The 20,074-nt window shown below is 35.6% G+C and overlaps 2 protein-coding genes across 2 annotated transcripts in view; both read left to right on the forward strand.

Annotated features, from left to right (window-relative positions):
* LOC106764408 (lachrymatory-factor synthase-like) overlaps nucleotides 1–9,598 on the forward strand; it is a 29,627-nt gene extending 20,029 nt beyond the window's left edge. Inside the window, exon 2 of the mRNA XM_022782364.1 lies at nucleotides 9,215–9,598. Coding sequence (XP_022638085.1) covers nucleotides 9,215–9,435 — 221 coding nt within the window. The 3' untranslated portion in view covers nucleotides 9,436–9,598. The remainder of the gene's footprint in view (nucleotides 1–9,214) is intronic.
* Nucleotides 9,599–11,121: 1,523 nt separating this feature from the next.
* Nucleotides 11,122–17,815, forward strand: LOC106763149 (thioredoxin-related transmembrane protein 2). The gene is made up of 11 exons (XM_014647350.2): nucleotides 11,122–11,442; nucleotides 11,517–11,561; nucleotides 12,177–12,233; nucleotides 12,606–12,675; nucleotides 13,050–13,091; nucleotides 13,250–13,323; nucleotides 13,898–13,968; nucleotides 16,656–16,741; nucleotides 16,898–17,007; nucleotides 17,416–17,478; nucleotides 17,577–17,815. The coding sequence occupies exons 1-10, from the start codon at nucleotides 11,209–11,211 to the stop codon at nucleotides 17,476–17,478; spliced, it is 852 nt and encodes a 283-aa protein (XP_014502836.1). The 5' UTR covers nucleotides 11,122–11,208; the 3' UTR covers nucleotides 17,577–17,815.
* Nucleotides 17,816–20,074: the final 2,259 nt, after the last annotated feature.

The raw sequence follows: 20,074 nt of genomic DNA on the forward strand, positions 1-20,074 counted from the left end.
TTTATTCGCGCATTTAATTAAAGGTACTGCCTTTGGACAGGCGTTGTAGGGTGCTAACACCTTCCTTACGCGTAACCGACTTCCGAACCAAATCTTTGGTTTTCGTAGACCGTGTCTTCTCTTTATGGTTTTTTTCATAGTTTTCCAGAATAAACTATGGTGGCGACTCCAAAACATATTTTCAAATTGTTTTCTTTTTTGGATCGTCGACCCGTCGCGATTTTTTGGTTGCGACAGGATGGAAGAGCAAACCCTAGAAAAGATGAAAAGGAGCCTAAGCATCCAAGAGATCCTCTCCAGAGAGCAAATTTAGGTCTGGTCGTTCTCCCCTGTCAAAAGAATGACTCTGAATTCGTAGTAGGGGTATTTATAGGTGAGGAGCGCGTCAAAAACAGGCCCAAGTCCAGCAAGCCATCGCCGGGCGGTTTAAGTGTGCTGCCCAGCGGTTTCCCATAACCTGCCGCCACCGCCTGGCGGCAATCGCCATCGCCGGGCAGTTTGCCTCAGCGTCAAATGCCCTGTCTACTCCTCGTCCTGGACCGCTCGGCGGTTTAAGTGTGCCGCTGGGCAGTACGTCGACTCTTCAAAACTTCGTTTTTCTGCTCTTTTCTTAAGTCAACGACCTGTATCTTCAACTCCATTCTTACTTTTCTCAAATTAGCTACAAAACAATGCAAAACAAGCATAAAATCGCTAAAAACAACTTTTGACTCTCTTCAGACTCATTTATTGAGTTTTGCTTGATTCTAAGCTCATTCCAAGTAGTAAATGTTGTAATTTGGTCCAAATTGACATATGAAAATAACTGTTTTTCAACCTTCATCAAACACCAAGATGGGGGGGGAGGGGTGAATTGGTGAGGTTTAAAAATAAGAGTCTTTTTAAAATCTTTTTCGCAAAGTATAAACCTTTACAAAGTTTCTTGAATCACAAGGAATGAAAACTTTAAATGCAGTGGAAATGTAAATGATGGAATCCTGTCTCATGTAGTCCTCTTTTTCCATTTCATTGTAATAGTAGTGTAGCTTGTAAGGAGCTTGGGTCACTATAAATACCCAGCTCTTCATTGTATTCCTTACTTTTGAGATTAATGAGAATTAGATTTCTGAAACCCAGAATTAATTCTCTCTTGAAAGTCATAGGCTAGAGAGTCTAAGAGACCTCCTCTAGCCACCTTCCAAGCACCTTTCTCACTTCCATTTTCCACTCCACGAGTGCTTCTCTCTCATCACATTACATCACTTTTGCATCAGTCCACTTTAGACCAGTGGCGTCAGCGTACCTCAGCCACGCGTCGTCAGCGTCTCGCCACTTCACTCATTCATTGCCTCTCTCGAATCAGAAGCGTTATTTCGTTTCCTCCATTCCTCTAGCCAAAACCTCTGCTAGGGTTTCCGATCCAGTGCCTCTACTCCATTCCTCCTCACAGATCCACCACTCGTCTCCTCAGATTTGCTTTTATTGTCACATTCCATCATTCCTTCTTCAGATTCTACACCGAACCACCTCCATAACCTAGGTTTACTTCTCCATTTCATTTTTCCTTCAAATCTAGCCGATTAAAATCACTTTTGAACCGATCCAAACATTTCTCACCGATTAAACTTCGATTATCACCGTTTAATCGGGTTGTTTCGAGTCTCCTTACCATTTTAGGGTTTCATTGTGTCAGATTAGGATTCTAGTGAGTGGATCTCACTTTTGGTCCGATTAGGGTTTAATATTGTTTCCTCCTTCAATCATCATCATTCCGCTGCATCGTTCGTCGTCGGAGAAGCTTCGCCGGAGTTGAATCGCGCCTTCGATCTCTTCGCGGAGCTACTCTTCCATCAGTAAAGTTGACTACGTAAACAGTTAAGTCGACTTAATGTAAAAGTGTAGGGATAGAGAAAGCAAACACAAAGCTTTTATACTGGTTCGACCTCAATGTCTACATCCAGTGTTCTTCCGCAACCAAGAAGCAAATACACTACAATTGTCAAAGTTTTTACAACAAGGCTTTTATTGAGACCTCCACGTCAAAAATATAAAACACATCTTTAACCCTCTAACCAAAATATAGGCAGCAACACAAAGATCTGCAATAAGATATGCTCTCTTCTGCAATCTTCAACCCACTTTGAACAATCCTCAAAGTATAAGAACTCCACGAGTCCACCTCTTGTAATCCCAACAGGACAACAACAATCTTTCGAAAGATTGATAGAAACCTTGATCAACAGATGAACACCAAATGTGCAGAGCTTGATCAAACAGTAAGCGCAGAACACATCCTCCTTCAAAACCTCTTCAAAGAAAGATCACCACGATCTTCTTGATGAGTTATTGGAGCAAACAATCACAGGATCACAATCTGAAACAACAAATGAAAATGTCAATTCAACCAAAGTCTTCTGTTTCTTGTGGTTCACATCTATTTATAGTTTCCTATAAAACAGACGATCCTATAGTCGACTTTGCCATTAATAAAGTTGACTATCATCAGACAGTTATAACAGATAAGTCAGTAACAACTGTAACAACCAAATTGATTTTTCATTTAACACAGTTGGCTTTCATTTAATGCTTTAACAAAGATTTGAGATATAGTCGTTATAATACAACAAAATTTAAAACAAATAACTAACTAAGTCGAATTCACTGTGCATGCAGTCAACTTAGACACTTCAAAACAGTTTTGAAAATCTTTTCTTCTCAAAATGACTCACAACACTGTTTTAGAAAATCTGTGCAAAGTCACGAGCTTTAATAGACTTACTCCATAATGAAGTCGACTTAAAACTTGCAAATTTGCTACACAATATAAGTTCAAACAAAGTGCTTGTGGTTTTCTTTTCACAAACATATTTTATGCAATCACAAGAGATGTAACAAAAATATAAAATCAGTGAATATGCATACATATATATATGAATCAACACAAACATGTTCTATCAAGATATCATTTACAATACAGAATGGAACATGTAACACAAAACAATACATGTGTTATTAATAATGTGTTGTCATCATAAAAAACCAGAGCACTATGAGATTAAGGTTTAGCTAAACTAGTGCTTCCCTTATCAACAATCTCAACAGGTAAGTCAATGGTTGTGCATCGAGTGTGAATCAGGCTGAAAATAGTGTTACAAAGACAAGTGTTATCTGACACAGGTCAGTGAAGAACAGACATAAGGGATCATAGTGGTTGAAGAGTTTTTTTTTTATGTGTTCCGAAGCATATACTAGAACTACCACCTAGGAGTGGTGATGTTCACTATTTCATTAGTGTTTGAAGAAAACAAGTGTCAATAGTTCCTTATTATATAGTTTTTGTTAATAGCGTGAAGTAGGAGAAACATGTAAAGAAGCTAGTAGAAAAGTAGTGTAGTCTTGGTGTGTCAAGTGGTAATCGATAAAGTTTGGTAGATCTTGAAGAAGTAAGTTTATGTTGATTTGTTCAAGTGTAAATTTTGGCTAAGAAAGAATTGGTTCTATTGAGTAGAAACAATGTTGAGGAAAAGAAGTGTTAATGTTGTCTATGAGAAAAGGAGTATAAAGCGGTTTGCTAGTTTATATAAGTTTTGAAGGAGGTTTCTCTAGGGTGGTTGTTTTCTTATCACCAATGACACGAAAGGCTATTCTTTGAGTAAACAAAGGAGTAGGAACGTATGTGGATTAGAGTTGCACATCGGAATGGTGGTGAGTTATGTTTATCGATAAGGGGAGGTACATGAGAAGAACTATCTTACTCATGACTAGGTGGTTGATGCGTTAGGGTGTTCTTTAAAACACCAAAGATGTCATCTTTGTGAGGATTAGTTAAAGGTGTTCAATGATCATCAAGAGCTAGAAGTGTGGAGTGACACAAAGGAAGTTGGACAAAAGATGAAAGATATGAACTGAGCTATAGTTTTGTATTGCGGTATCAACCTTAAGGTGAGAAAGTAATAATAGATGCTTGGACATAAGATGGATTCAAGTCACTGGTTTGATTATGGAGATGTTATAGATGGTGAAAAGTTCAGGGATCGAGGCTTAGGGTAGAGTTGTGAAGGAAATTTCACTTGTATAGTCACTTGACCATAATTAATGAATGTCTCAAAATGTTTGGAAAAAGGTAAGTCGGACAATCCTAAGTTGTGAAGTACTTTAGAGTTACTAAGTAATAAACAAGCTAATGATTTCAATACAAACCGATAGTTGTTAAGGGGTGGTTACGAGATAGTTTGGAAAAATGAAGTTTGGAGAGTGTATTCAAGGCGAGTTTAGTATAGAAGATACAATTGTTTGTCAAGTGTAAAGGACCATTCAAGCTTTAAAGTGGAGGTGGAGAGTTAAGTTTCGGAGTATGGCTAAACCAATCTACATTGTTGAACACTATATCATTTGGCATAGTGGCAAGGTTTTCAATTAATTAAAGTGTTAGTGATGGTATCGTAGTCAAGTATAGGTGGTTGTCATAAGAGAAAATGAGGATAGCATAATTTTCTTTCCACTTGATGAGTGAATTTTTTAAGATGAAAATTTTTCTTGTTGGAGAGAATGTAAAGACCTAGAAAATGACATTTTTAAAGTGATAGTGGTTTTAAAATAAAGAAACTTGATTATTTTAATATTAAATGGTTTTAATAAAAATAGTTTTGTTATGAATGAGTTTCATTATTTTAAAATACACTATCTCTCTAGAAATGCTTTTCTAAATTTCTCTTACTTCTCTCTAAGGCTTCTTTCTCTTTACTTGTTTGATTAAAGAACCAAGGTTGTAGGATTAATATTGACGGTTAACTCTTCAATTAAGACAGATCAGTTTCTCTATTCATGTAAGTTAAGGTTCAACTCTTTTTTTTTTTTTTGTTCTTTCCTTACATGTGAATCTTTCTAGCTCACATGTAGTGTTTGAGTTTTCTATATGAGTTTCTACTCATCAGTGATTCTAATGGTGTGCCCTAAACGTGTTTGTACTGTTCCTAGGTATAGATAGGACATCTTGTGAACTAGAAGGGATTTAGGATTCCTTAAAGCATGTTTATCTATCTTTTAAGTAAAGGAAGCTAATTTCATTATTTTTTAAGTTATGTATACCTTGAAATATAAAACTTTATAATAGTATGATAAATTGACTAAATGATTGAACTGTGTATTGAGTATGACTTCTTGATCCGTGGTTAGGATTATAAAATACATTATTCTATTGTATGATGAACTTTGATGAATTGGGATCTTTTATTTGAATGTTTGGTTTGTGAACTTTTTGGTTTGAATTTGATTTTGTATGTTTAAGAGAGTTATCATTTGAGTAATAAGTCAAGTGGTATGAGTTGTCATATTTAAAATCATCATGTACTTACTCACTAAGGAAAGAGTACCCATTTAAACAATTTAACATGCATAAGTTCTCTTAAAAAGTACAAATATAGTATAACGTTGAGTGATGCCAGGGTGACACTAAGCATCATATTTTGCGAATGGGATAATGTTGAGCGGTGAAACACCCCAAAATTTAGGCTGTCACAAGTGGTTACAAAAAAACCGATAAACTTTCAAACTTTTATGATAGCATAAAAAGTACTTTTCAAAAACATCAATAATTAAATGTGCATACTTATTTCAAAACATAATGGTTCTAAAATCCTTATCCAATTACATTATTCATAAATAATAAAAATAATGAAAGAAATATAGAATTCCAATTACATTGTCTCGAAGTTCAAACACAAAAACTTTAAAAGAACATCCCAAGTTTGTTCCATGTCACCTCTCGAATATATCATGCCTTAGCAACATTTGTAACATCATATGCTCACGTATAACACGTTATTCAATCATTGCTGATAATATCATTCATAACTCACAAACACAAACATGTATGGGGTAAGCTAGCTAATAACGGTTTAAAACACCGTTATTTGTGATGTAATTTTGATACTAAAAACACCCTTTTCTCACTTAGAAACCTGCTTGGACTCATGCTTTTTCATTAAGTTGTGTGAATAAGAGAGTTGATGTTGATTTCATGACTAATTCCCCTTGTTTCGACAGAGAATGAGGTAATACTGGAAGAAGAGATGAAAAACCAATAAGATAGAGCTCAAAATGACCTAAAAAGGCACCAGAAGGGGAGACAACATGAAGCCTGAGCATCCAGAAGCGAGGCTTGAGCGTGTTGTATCGACGTCCACTGCCTGGGCAGTGGCCTTGGCTGCCTAGGCGGTAGGGCCTCGAAGCTTGGGCGTCCAAACTAGAGGCTTGGGCCTTACATGAGCTTTTTTTATCGCCTGGGCGTCCTCCTAGACCGCCTAGGCATTGACTTTCGTGGATCGGGGCCTGTTTCTGCTCTGTTTTGATTCCTTTGGACCATACCCTGTTTTGGCACGCCTCCAACACTATTTAAAGGACCCTGCGGCTCTAGGTTTTGCATCCCTGGCAGAGAAGAGCGTAATAATACACTCTTTACCCAATTCTAAGGCTTTCATTCTCATTCTTTCTTTCATTGTTCATAGAGTTCCCCCATGTCTATGGGGAATGTTGACTGTCCCCACAGATCACCACGAGACTTTCCAGTGTGCTTTGTCCTCACTCACACACTTTCCGGGAAAACTTCCCAAAAGGTCACCCATCCCAGAATTACTTAAGGCTAAGCACGCTTAACCATGAAGTTCTTATGGGTTAGGCTACCGAAAAGTAAACATTTTGGTGATATGGGTAGCCAAATCAATTCCTTTAAGTTATCTTTCAACTGTATAGTCCCATACCTATACAGTCTCCAGATCCCTCTCATTCTGGTGTATGTTCAATTCGTCCATGTACCCCTTCCACTGGAAGCCTGCCAGGAGTCGCTCCTTGTCCGTGCCCCCTGCACCATGCCTCTTGCACCGGCTATCACTCCCCGCCCTCGTCAGTGCCCGGGTGTCACATGCCCACCAGCTTCCGTCTGGTTCGTCCTCGAACCACACCGTACTGGGAGAGGCTAGGCTCTGATACCATTTGTAACATCCCGACAACTTACAGGGACTGTTGACTGTCCCCACACATCACCACGAGGCTTTCCAGTGTGCTTTGTCCTCACTCGCACACTTTCCGGGAAAACTTCCCGGAAGGTCACCCATCCCAGAATTACTCCAGGCTAAGCACGCTTAACCATGGAGTTCTTATGGGTTAGGCTACCCAAAATGCATTTGCTTTTCGGTAGCCTAACCCATAAGAACTCCATGGTTAAGCGTGCTTAGCCTGGAGTAATTCTGGGATGGGTGACCTTCCGGGAAGTTTTCCCGGAAAGTGTGCGAGTGAGGACAAAGCACACTGGAAAGCCTCGTGGTGATGTGTGAGGACAGTCAACAGTCCCTGTAAGTTGTCGGGATGTTACATTTAACTCCGATAGTCCTTTAGAATACGATATTTGGTCTTACAATTTTATATTACCTGTGCGACTCGGTACACTTGCTGATTCAACCCAACAAGTTTTTGGCGCCATTGTCGGGGACTCACAGTTTAAGCTACTTTATTTGTGTGATTCTGTATTAACTTTGACTTTATTTTATTTTATTTTATTCAGTATTTTCTTATTTTTTATTATTTTACTTTTATTTTTAATTTTTCAATCTTTAATTTTTATTTTATTTTTGTGCTAACAATATTTTCTAGGGTTTTGTGTTGTTTATGTAGGATAATATTAGAACAAGGAGCAACAAAAATTTTGAACCTCTTCTTGAAGGACTTGAGACCAGCAGGAGGCCAAGAAGAAATAGATTATCTAGAGAACCTTCCCTAGAGAAAATTTCCATGGTTTCCCAAACTAGTGAAGAAGGTGCAGAGAACAATGTTAGCAAGCGCGTGCACCTTGGTTGGTTATACAACAATTATTGGCCCCCATCATTTTAACAGCATTGCAAAGCCAAGGGTCAACGCAACAAATATGGAGATGAAACCTGCTCTAATCCACCTCGTGAAGAGCAACCAATTCAATGGACTGTCCCATCAAAATCCATATGAGCACCTAACCACCTTCAATGAGATATGCAACACTGTGGAATTAAATGGGGTACCAGATGAGGCTATAAAACTAAGCCTATTCCCCTTTTCTCTTGGAGGTAATGCTAAATTGTGGTTGAACTCTTTTCCAGATTTTGCCCAACTTTTCTGTGGTTGAACTACTTGCTTGCAGGTTCCATATGATCAAGGCTATCTTTTGGTATCCCTTATTCTTTTGGCCTTCACATAATTTTTGCCCACTGAAAAGAGAACAATTTGTTCTAACCTTTGAACCTTGAACCTTATGCATGTTTTGAAAAACCTTTTTGAAAATCTTTACCTTGAGTTAAGTTGAGAACATTTGATGAGGTACTGATAAAGGTTCAAGTTTGGGGTTTCTAGGTAACAACCCAACTCTCTAGGTAGTGAGCAATGAAAAGAAAAAGCAAGTGAAAAGCAAAGGCAAAAGAATAGAAAAGGTAAGAAAAATGAAAAGAAAAGAAAAAGCTCACTGTAAAGGAAAGCTGGGAAAAAGAGAGTTTGTGCTTAAAAGATAAATTCATAAATGTCTCTCTTAACTAAAGGAACTTTGCTGACCAGAAAATCCAATTTCCTTCTTAGCCCAGGCAAGTTACAAAAGCCTTGAAAAGCCCTTGTGATGGTAACCTGCTTGTGAGTATGTTTGATTGTGGTTAAATGAAAGGAAAAATTAATTTGTGTGACATTGTGATAAGCAGAGTGAAACACCTCACTATACACCTTTAAGTTGAGTGATACACTTTTGAATGCTTAAGTGAAACACTTTCCTTGGTGACGAGTAGTTCTTTGAATTTATGATTGCATCTTTGCTTGGCTGATTGATCATTCTTAAGCATAACACATGTTGGAAGAGTATGATCATCACTTTGATTTTTGAGTGAATTAAGGCATCTGCACATCTTGAATGAGATCTTTATGCTGAATTAATAAAAATAATTCCTTGTCTTGAAAGAAAAAGTTTGTGAAAAAAGTTGAGTCATTTTAGTGATTATTCTGAAGAGCTGAGTTACACTATGTTTGCTTGAGGACAAGCAAAGTTCTAAGTTTGGGGTTGCGATAACAGTTTAAAACACCGTTATTTGTGATGTAATTTTGATACTATAAAAACCCTTTTTCTCAATTAGAAACCTGCTTGGACTCATGATTTTCCATTAAATTGTGTGAATAAGAGAGTTGAGGTTGGTTTCAATGATTTCATGACTAATTCCCCTTGTTTTGACAGAGATTGAGGTAATACTGGAAGAAGAGATGAAAAGCCAAGAAGTTAGAGCTCAAAAGGACCTAAAAAGCCACAAGAAGGGGAGACAACACGAAGCCCGGCGTCCAGAAGCGAGGCTTGAGTGTGCTGTATCGACGTCCATCACCCGAGCGGTGGCCTTGGCCGCCTGGGTAGCGGGACCTCAAAGCTTGGGCGTCCAAACTCGAGGCCTGTGCCTTACATGAGCTTTTTTTACCGCCTGGGCATCCTTTTAGGCTGCCTGGGCGTCCTTCTAGACCGCCTGGGCGTCGACATTCGTGGATCAGGCCCTCTTTCTACTTTGTTTTGATTCTTTTGGACCAGGCCATGTTTTGGCACGCCTCCAACACTATTTAAAGGACCTTAGGGCTCTAGGTTTTGCATCCCTGGCAGAGAAGAGCATAGCAATACACTTTTTTCCCAATTCTTAGGCTTCCATTCTCATTCTTTCTTCCATTGTTCATAGAGTTCCCCCATGTCTATGGGGAACTAATTTGTATTTGTTGTTGGGGGATGATGTAACCTTATAAACTCTCATGTATTTGAATTGATTCTTAATTCCATATGCTTTTCCATTAATTGTTAGAGTAATTCATTTGTTTCAATGCTTGATGTGTTTAACTCATTCATTAGCATGATTTATGAATTGCATGAGTGTTGGGAGGTTCCTTACAATTCAGGTTCTTGTTGAATTACACCTAAGGGTTATATTTCTCAGGGATGAAGGTATGAGTCTTGGTCGTCTTAATCTCTTGTTCTTCACATTTTTTTATCAGGAATATTAGGAATTGTATGAACTAGTGATTAGGGACAAACTTATTTATCGAGGGATTGGGTTTAGGTAATTTAGTGAGAGACATTGGCATTAATGCATAAAGAAGAATTCTTACATACACGAGAGGGAAATTGGTGAAACCTAATCCCAACAACATATCCATCTCGTATAAATCAAAATCCTTTCATCTCTATGCTCTTTTACCATTGATCAATTGCATTTTTATTTTATTATTTTTGCACATAAACCCAATTATATGTTTTATTTTAAGTCTTAATCTTGTTATCACACAACTGTTTAGCGTCGAGAGTCCTCTGGGATACGATACTTGGTCTTACCATTTTATATTACTTGTGCGACTCGGTACACTTGTCGATTCAACCCAACACTACCCTAAAAACCATCATAATTACAACATATAATCATAGTGATTATATCAACCATCCCATACATACTAATATTAATAGTAGAATTCCTTATTCGATAACATAAACAATTCAGTCATAATGAATTACTCGATCCTCTCTTCTTGATCCCCAATCCTCGATTCTAGATCCTTGATCTTTAACCATTGATGTGGTTACTAACATCTGACACCTAGATCCTTGGTTTATCCACTCATTAATACCTATGTTAATTACCTACTATAACCATTATAGTAACACCATTATCAACATAATCTAAACAAGTTGTGAAAAGACTTAGAGTAAAGGAAAAACACTAGAGAAATAAGTGTTTAAAAAATTATGTAATTTGAAATAATGAAATTCGTTTTATAAAATTTTTATTTATATTTAAATTTTTAATATTAAAATATTTAAATCTCATTGTTTAGACCACTGGTTGAAAATAGATAAATTTTTAGATCTTCGTAATTATAATAGTTAAATATATATATCTTAAATTTATTTATACAAATATAATGATTATAATATTTTTTTCAAAAAAATATAAAAAAGGCATTGATACAATTTCTCAATTTAACTTTTGTTTTTAAAAATTATATATTTTACACACAAAGCTAGACAGAGAAGAAATGTGAATAATATAAAATATATGGATTGAATAATGTAAAAGAAATGTGAATAGTTTGAATGATGGTAACAGGGTATTTTCTTTACCAACCCCTCCATGGTAACAAGAAGATCCACAATTTGCAAAGTAATACTGATATACTTGAATATGTGATGAGCATAGTTGTAAAATGGATCGAAATCGGGTGGGAGGGAAATTCCAGATCCATACGAACCACTTAAGAAAGAAGCAAATGGCAAATGAAAGTGGCAATAACGCAGTTCAGGGGTTCCAATGGCTGAATCGCATGGTGTCAGAACCTTATTACCTCTTCCATTTCTTAACTTTCTTCTCATATTTCATCATTCGCAGCTCCGCTTCCGAAGTTCTTGCACCTCATCTCATCCAACATCTCCTTCGTCGCGTAAAATTCTCTCTTTTTCTCTCTTGCACGGATTTCCTTACAGATTACTTACTTTACTTGTTCTCCTCTCTCAGGAAATACAAACGTTGCTTGTGTTCGCGATATTGGTTGTCATCAAGGTACGCGCTGTTGAAATCAGATCGAATTTCACCTCGAATTTTCCTTCCGCGTTTACATTTGCCTAAAATTTACTACTCGATAGTGTGAATGGTAACTGTTAACTCTAAAAGTTGGGCATAAAAAATGTGAATTGCAGGTTATAAAATTCAACTCTTGGTCGGGTCAAGTTATTTATTAATTTATTTTACCAAAAAAATTCTGTTAAGTATATCATCACAATGCTAATGGAAATGTCATGTGGCTAGTTCATGGATACGTTAATAACTGTTTTAATATCCAACAATGCCATGAATTATGGACGGAATTTATGTAATTGTGGTAAGTCGGTTGGCATTAATAATGAGAAGGGTTTTGCGGTTTAAGTGTGAATGGCGCAAAGCTGAAGTGTAATCTTTCTGCATTCTCAAATCATGAAGCTTCTAGTTTTCTCTCATGTGTTAGTGAGATTCTCCGTTATAGATATCTTGTGTTGTTAAGGCACTCTGATTTTTTTGATTAGTTTGTTGATTTGGGTGTATATGATCGATCGATCAACTGTTGTTTCAGGCACTGATGCTGTTAACCTTCGAGAACATATGTGTGCGTTGTATTCAATTCTACTTTTTTTGTTACAGGGAGTAAAAGAAGACAACTGGGAAGCCTTTATAGCCGATGCACTTTTCCTTGGCAAGGTAATCACAGTTGATGAATTTGTAGGACTTTTGCAGCTCCCTTCTTTGATTCATAAATCACTTCCTCACTTGCCCCTTTTTATTATCAGTAAGATAGGGTTCTGACCTTTTTATTTTATTTGAAATTAAATTGTTCATACCGTAAAGTGACATCTTAAGTCTAACTAGGTTAGATGGCTATTAAACTATGGAGCATGCATTATTACGATCTTCCTGCTCCTTGTTTTTTTATTGGCAACTACACAGTTTCTGTTGTGAAAAAAAAAAATGATGTGTTAAATTACTTTCTTGTTGCTGCGTACTTCCTGTGATTTAATTTGTTTCTGTGTCTATATGGAAGTGCTGAAACCTATCTTATTTTATTATTTCCAGATTTGTCTTTTTGTCCTAGCCTTTACGATGGATCGCCACTTAGCCGTATGGTATATTATTGTATTTTTAGGTGGGTAGTTTCATCTTATTCTGTGTTAGTTAAGCACAGATGCCTTTTATTCACACCATGTTTAATTTCTTGCAATATAATTTTATCTATGAAAGGCATCATGAACCATCACACTATTATCTTTTGTTCTTTTTAAAAAGTATCTTAAATATTCTTTTCACCATTTTTTTGTGATTTTAAAAATGTTTTTTTATTGGTGATTTGTTTAATAAGAAAAGTATATTAAAAACTGCATATTTAATTCTCATGGAGTTAGATCAAAAGGAAATATTAGATGTGCGTTAGATAACTACTGAAAGCAACTTACAATTCCAACTTGTGATGCTACACCCCATTTTGTAGATGCGTGTTTCTGATTATTTTCTGTGTTGCAGTGATACATATGTTAACACAACAACCTCTATTCCATGGACTAGGTACGGTTGGTTGGATTTGACTGATTTGCCTGTACGTTTTTGTTATATTAAGCATCTTATCAGTGGAAAGTATCCTAAGAAATACAAGAATTCGTTATTTTATTATTGTCATAGATCATATGATTCAATTCTGTTTCTCTTTGATTAATTCTTATCAGGTACGTCCAGCAAGCTAACCCCATTGCAGTTGGAAAGCCTGTTGACAGAGGGGACAACTACAAGATTGTGGCTGGTGCGTATCTTCAGTTCAATGAAATTGCTTTCTGCATCTTACGGAAATATGCACAATGATAATGACCCGTGGAAAACAGTGTGATTCAATAGCTGTATTTATTTAATGTACTAGTTCTTTTTTACCCATTTTCTGTTTCTTTTTTTCTTTTTTTTTCGGAGTATTGCTTGGGGGAATTGGTGGGGTTGAAATGTAGTTGGTGAGAAGAATTTATTTCTGATTTTTCCCTCTCTTGTAATTTATTGGTCAACTAGTGATGCAAATGGCTAACATTTCTTCTGCATTATATTATTATCAAACAATCAAAACAATTATTTCATTTATTGATACTTACATCTACTACCAGTGGGGTGACAACTAGTTTTGACATGATGGGGGATATCATTATTGAACCAAACACTTATATTGCATTTGCTGGTAAAAGAGTAGGTGAACAAACATTGAATATATGAAGATTCACATGTAGCTGAATATTTATTCCGTAAGGGTTTGGTCATACCATTGTTTATGTTTTAGGTCTCTTTCATTTTTTCTTTGGTTTTATCCACTTTTCTTTCTTTCTGTGAGGTGGCAGGTGGAATTTCGTGCTTCATATTCACCTGCTTGCATTCGTTCAAGTCAACATTTTCCCGAGCTCTCAATTACGTATGTTTTCTCTTTGACTTTTGTATTGAACTATTTGACCTCAAGTAAAAAGGGAAAATACTGAAAACTTCAGATTGTTGTATTCTTACCTATTATGAATAGCTTTTGTGCCTTTAATAGGTTTAGAAGCTGTCTAAATATCGAGTCCTTTTTATTTGAATTATCTTTTTTGTGTGTTCTATTTTCTTTATAATGCCCAAATGAAGGAAAAGTTTTGGTTATAGTTTTTTATTACAATATAAAGTTGCCACCACATTTTCCTGTTTTAATAATTGTTGGAAGTGAATACTTGGTTTTCAAATTTGACCCCTTTTTTATTTGTTTATTAGCGCCTTCATTCAAACTATTAAGAAGTGAACTTTAAGTCTAACTCAATTCCATAAAACCAGCTTGTAAGGTGAGATCTGCACCCACACCCACATATATACTTTAAATTAACTTTATCTCTAGTCAATGTGGAATTGAGTTAGGGTTAAAGTGCAGTTCTGAACAAGATATCAGAACCATTATTAGAGCCTAGCGAGATTTGTGTTGTTGGACATATTGTTCCACTCGCTATCAGGCCTTTATCGGATCACTCATTAATGTCCAGTCTCATACTTGAAATGTATATACCTCGGCGTGAGGGAGTGTGTTGGAAGTTCCACATCAACTAGAAATAAGGCCAAGTTTATAGTATATATGTGGGCGCAAACCTCACCCTATAAGCCGATTTTGTGGGGTTGAGTTAGGCTTAAAGTCCACTTTTTAACTGGTATCTAGAGCCTAAGGTTCTTTTGAAGAGAAACTTTTGTTGCTTATGTCTCTACACTCGCTGCTACTGGCGGTAGCATCGTCTACCGCTGCTACCATTGTGTTGTTAATGACGCCTTCATCAAAGATCCTATGCGCTCTCAACGCTTTTTGAAGTTATAGTATGCTCCCTTTTTCGTCATGCGTGGTGACATGTGTCGTCTTCTCTCAGGTAGTGATTCAGAGCTTCGAAGTTGTTCTTTTTCCTCTTTCAGGTTCGTCGTGCATGGTCGCACGCCCCGTCTCCTCTCAGGAAGCTATTCAGAGCGTCAAGGTCACTCTTTTTCCTCTTTTAGGTGCCTTGATTGGAGAATCTTAGATTTTTAGGGTTTCTTTCTCCTGTTCATCAATGACTTCTTTCGTTGTTGTCTCTTCTGAGCTTCCTTCTATCACCATTGCGTTTGACCCGTTCATATATATTTTTTCTCCTATGACAAAGATGGCTTTATAGCCGTGGTGACTCTTCAACAATGACCTCTTTATCCATTAAATGTCAACAATGCATTCCTTGACAACAATTTGCAAGAAGAGATTTTATGGAGCAACTTCTCAGATTTGTTGCCCAGGGGAGTATTCTGGGTTGATAAAACTGCAAGGACTGCCATCATTGACTAGTGGAGTCTGAAAGCCTAAAACCTGGCTGGAAACATACTCCCCCTCACGATGAACGGCGGAAATGACGGCACGCCGATGACAGATCGTGAAAGTGGAAGATCATAATGAGCTCTTATTCATCAAAGCACCCAAAAAACGAATCTGACAGATTTGACAAAGGGTTGGTGAAATAGTTTCAACCCATAATTTTAGTGTTGAAATTTCTTGGTGTTAACCTCTAACTGTCCTTGAAGACCTTTCAGAATAAAGAAGAAGATAGCGGAAGCAGCGGTTGCCGGAGACGATGGTCAGAGACGACAGCCGGATGGTGGCGAGTGGCAACGGGCAGTGGCGGACAGCAACACCGGACAAATGCGAGACAGAAATCAGAGATTGCTCATTGAAGTATAAAGACACAGATTGAAAAAGAAATTTTTAAGTTGGGGGCCGCCGGTGGCGGCGGCCACCGGCGGCAACAAAGACAAAGTAGAAAAGGATCAGAAAACCTGCTCTGATACCATGTTAGAAGTGGGTTTTAGGCCTAACTCATCCCACAAAACCGGCTTGTAAGGTGAGGTCTGCACCCCACTTATATATTATAAATTGGCCTTATCTCTAGTCGATGTGGGACTTCCAACAATTATTAATTATTTAATTTAACAACCAATATTTATATACTCAAATCATCTCTAAACAAGGTTAGACAAATATAATAATCTAACATATTGTCTCCTATTACAAAAATGAATATAATCTATCTATCCAATATCCAAAAATTGAAAAGTAGTGATCATATAAAATTTGTTCTTTATTTCTATAATCATATTATGTATTAAGTTTTCAAGTTTATGGGTTTTAGAAAATAATTGTATTTGTCTTTATTAGAATTCTATTGGAACCATGTCAAGATTATGTCAGAGACAAAAACAAATGTCTTTCAAATTGGACATTTTCCATATACGTGTCATATGAGTATCAGATGCTTGTGGATATCCGATATGTGTAGGACACATGGACACGCCATTTGTGAGGCATTTCTAAGCTTCATATGGTTGATTCTCTTTCCTTCAGTTAGATTCTGGAGCTGTGTTAGGTCCAGTCTGTTATGAATTCTATTAAGGCATTAAAACCTATACGGTATCAAGAAATTATATTTGGGAAACTTCTGTATCGTTTACACTGCAAGTATACAAAGTTAACTAATATGGTGGAGAGGAATTTACATCCCGCATCAGCAATTTCCATGAAAATTGTTGTGATTATAGTTTTTGACAATTTCCGTACATTCATGTCTCTGGCAGATATTCAAGCAAAAATTTATCGTTTGGAATAGTTGATCTTGGTCTCTTTCCCAATGCTGCTGAAAAATTTGGAATATCACTAAGTGGTACCTATTCTAATTGTTAGCTTTTTGAACTTATTTTCCTTCTTTTCACTATAAGTGTTTAATTTCTTTCTGTTTTACTATTATTATGTGTTTCTAGCTATTGTTGTATAGTGATTTAGTGAATATGGAATTTATACTATGCCTTGTGATTATCAGGAAGCATGGGCCAGCTTCCTACATATATCTTATTTGAGAATGCAGCTGAAGTTGCCCGCTTTCCAGAGTTGGATTTTGAAGCAACATATTTTCACCCTACGATTACAAAGGTTTTTGTCATATTTAGGATATATGCTATTTTGAATAGTGACTGATAAGACCAACTGGTCCGTCTCTGTTCACAAAAACTTCACAATCTCTTTATAAAAGAATAAAATAAGTCGTTTCTCGTAAATAGAAATAATTTATGAATCTTAGTTTCATGCAGATACATGAATCTTAGTTTCATGCAGATACATGAATCTTAGTTTCATGCATAAATTGATTTTAACTTGAAAGAGAAAGTAAAAAGTATTGTGCAGAAATTTAACCGAAAAGGTTCAAAGTATGCTTCGATTTTAAAACATTGTCAATGCTCTGCATATCATTGAACTTGAGCTGGGACTATATAAAATTTACTTGTTATCGTCACTGTTCAATTAATTGTCTCCGATTGACATATGAATTGTGAGCTGCAGGGGCTTCTTTCTCGTCATTTTGAGCTTGATCGGCACCTTCTGGAATATTTTAATGGTAAATAGGTAATTTCCCGGCTGTTCTATCCTACTATGTTTCGGTTTTTTCTGGCCCTTTCAGTACATTGTAATCATTTGAGATTTATTTGTTGGTTTGGTTCTAGGATGTAATGGAGCAAGCAAGTTGTTCTACGAAATTTCGCCTCACCCCACTCTAACTTACGCTATTCCTACAGGTAGAGGAAAATCTTGCACCAGTTTCTTTTGTAAAAGAATTGAAATTTCTTTTAATGCAAAAGTTGACCCTTTTAGGAATATTGTTGTAGTTTTTTTGCCTCTTTACTATGATAGTCTCGGATTCTCAACAGATTTTATTTTATAGAAGCTAAATCATCTTAGAAAATGTATGTCTTCGTAGTCTGTCTGCATAAACATACAGTTTATATATCGTTACTGCCTGAGAAAGTCAAGGGAGGAATAAATCTTATGGCATTCCTAAGATAAGCTTAGAATATCATCCTGTTACAAAAATTACACATAATTAGGGAGGAAATGATGCAGTTACAACTTACATATTATGAGTAAAACATGAGTTAAGAATTTTGAAAATAATAACATAGCAAAGAATTGAAAATATTGATTACTATGATGATAGTATATTAACGAATATATGCTCATTTTAATAATATTAATAGATAATTCATTTGATATAGGAAAGCAAACGTAACAACGCGGCTAATATTATTTTTATATATAAAATTAATCTTCAGTGCACGTTATTTTCGATGTTTAGAAATGATATCCAAAAGCAATCATTTATCATTGATTTGATTATTAATTACATTTGAATGAATATATTCAACAACTTTATGTGACTAATATAAGGCAAGAATATGTTTAAAATAATATGCAACACAGAATAATTAAGTTCATCCTAGTAAATTTGCATTTCAAGCTTAAAGAAAAATAATATCAAAATTATTCAATATTACGATGAAGATTGTTCTACAGAGATTATATTCATTGTGTTAAAGATTACTTATTAAGAATTATTGTGAAACTTAGAGGGTTTTTCTTAATTCATCCACTACTAAAAAGAGATGTGTATGTATTTTAATTGAAAATTGAGTCTTCACATATTTTTGTGAAAACTTTTTGGAGTTAAGTTATAAAAACCTTAAATTTGATTTTATTAGAGTAATTAGTAACGATCAATCTCATAACTTATTATTTACCTTCTTATATTTTTTGAGTGTAACATCAATATCTTTTTTCAAAGTATATATTAAAACACTACTCCTTATTTTCTCATTTATCCTTTCATTGTTATTTGTAGCAAAGAGTGATAAATAAAAAAAAGGAATTCTAAGTCGTATAGGGAAATTACAATGAGATATTCATAAAAGTCTTATGTCCTCTTTTGTAATTACTTTTTTATTAGTGAAATTCTTTAAGAGTTTTTTAAAAGATGTTAGCACTCCATTTACTTTAGGCTTAAACCTTGGTCTTTATGTTTGTGTGAAAATCTCAGTTCGGTCCTCAAGTTTTGAATTGTCTCAATTGGATCATAATTTTTGAACTGTCGACAATAGCGGCATTTTTTAGTTTGAGAGGAAGAAAAGGTGTCAGTCGGGGGGTTTGAGGGTTTGAGGATGGAGGAATGAGTAAAATGTGATCAGTGATTGGAAGGAAAAAAAACCATAGCCACGTGGATTTAATGATTTTAAAACAAAAAAAAAATTACAGCTCAGTTCAAAGTTAACGCCGTCTCAATACACTTAACGGTTGGGGTAAAATGTTGTAAAATGTTTGCATTTCATAAGGACTTGAGAAAAAACTTGAGGACCGAATTAAGATTTTCATACAAACATAAGGACCAAGGGAGGGATTAAGCCTAAAATAAAAAATACATCTCAACATCAATTAGCGTCGTCTAAGACCAGTTAACGGTTGGGGTAAAATGTGTGCATTTTTACAAAAATTATGACTTAATTGCTACATTTCAAAACTTGAGGACCAAACTGAGATTTTCACACAAATATTAGGACCAAGGGAGGGTTTAAGCCTTTACTTTAAAGTGAGCTCAAAGCAATACTCAACAAGTGTGAATGAGAAATATGAAAATGCACAAGTTTCCATATTCCTTGCATTTGACAACTTGAGGTATGTTATAGTGTGTACAGGGTCTAGGATAATGATACTTAGACAACATTTTTTTGACAATATTTAAACATTAATGTGTTATTCTGTGATTGGTCCAAAATTACTCTACAATGAATAATAATAATCATAAACACCACTATGGACCAATCACAGAATGACACGTAGATGATATTCAAATGTTGTAAAAAAATGTTGTCTAAGTATCATTATTTTAATAGATACTCACGTATCTTAAATGTATTTTTCAGGTCTGTTTATGTTTTGGAAATGGTAAGCTTGTGTTGAATGATTATACAAGTTAGTGATATGAATTATAGGACTTTACTTTTAGTTATATGATGACTTTTGTAAGAAGAATAATGTCATGGCAATCCAAATTACAAAAAGGTATGATTCTATCTTCTATAGAGGTAGAATATATTTTTGTTACATAAGTTACTAAAGAGCTCTTATCGATGTAAAAATTTCTACAAGAATTGGGACTGTCATTTGGAGAATA

The sequence above is a fragment of the Vigna radiata genome, chromosome 6 (assembly GCF_000741045.1).
Source record: "Vigna radiata var. radiata cultivar VC1973A chromosome 6, Vradiata_ver6, whole genome shotgun sequence".
In the NCBI taxonomy this organism is placed as follows: Eukaryota; Viridiplantae; Streptophyta; class Magnoliopsida; order Fabales; family Fabaceae; genus Vigna; species Vigna radiata.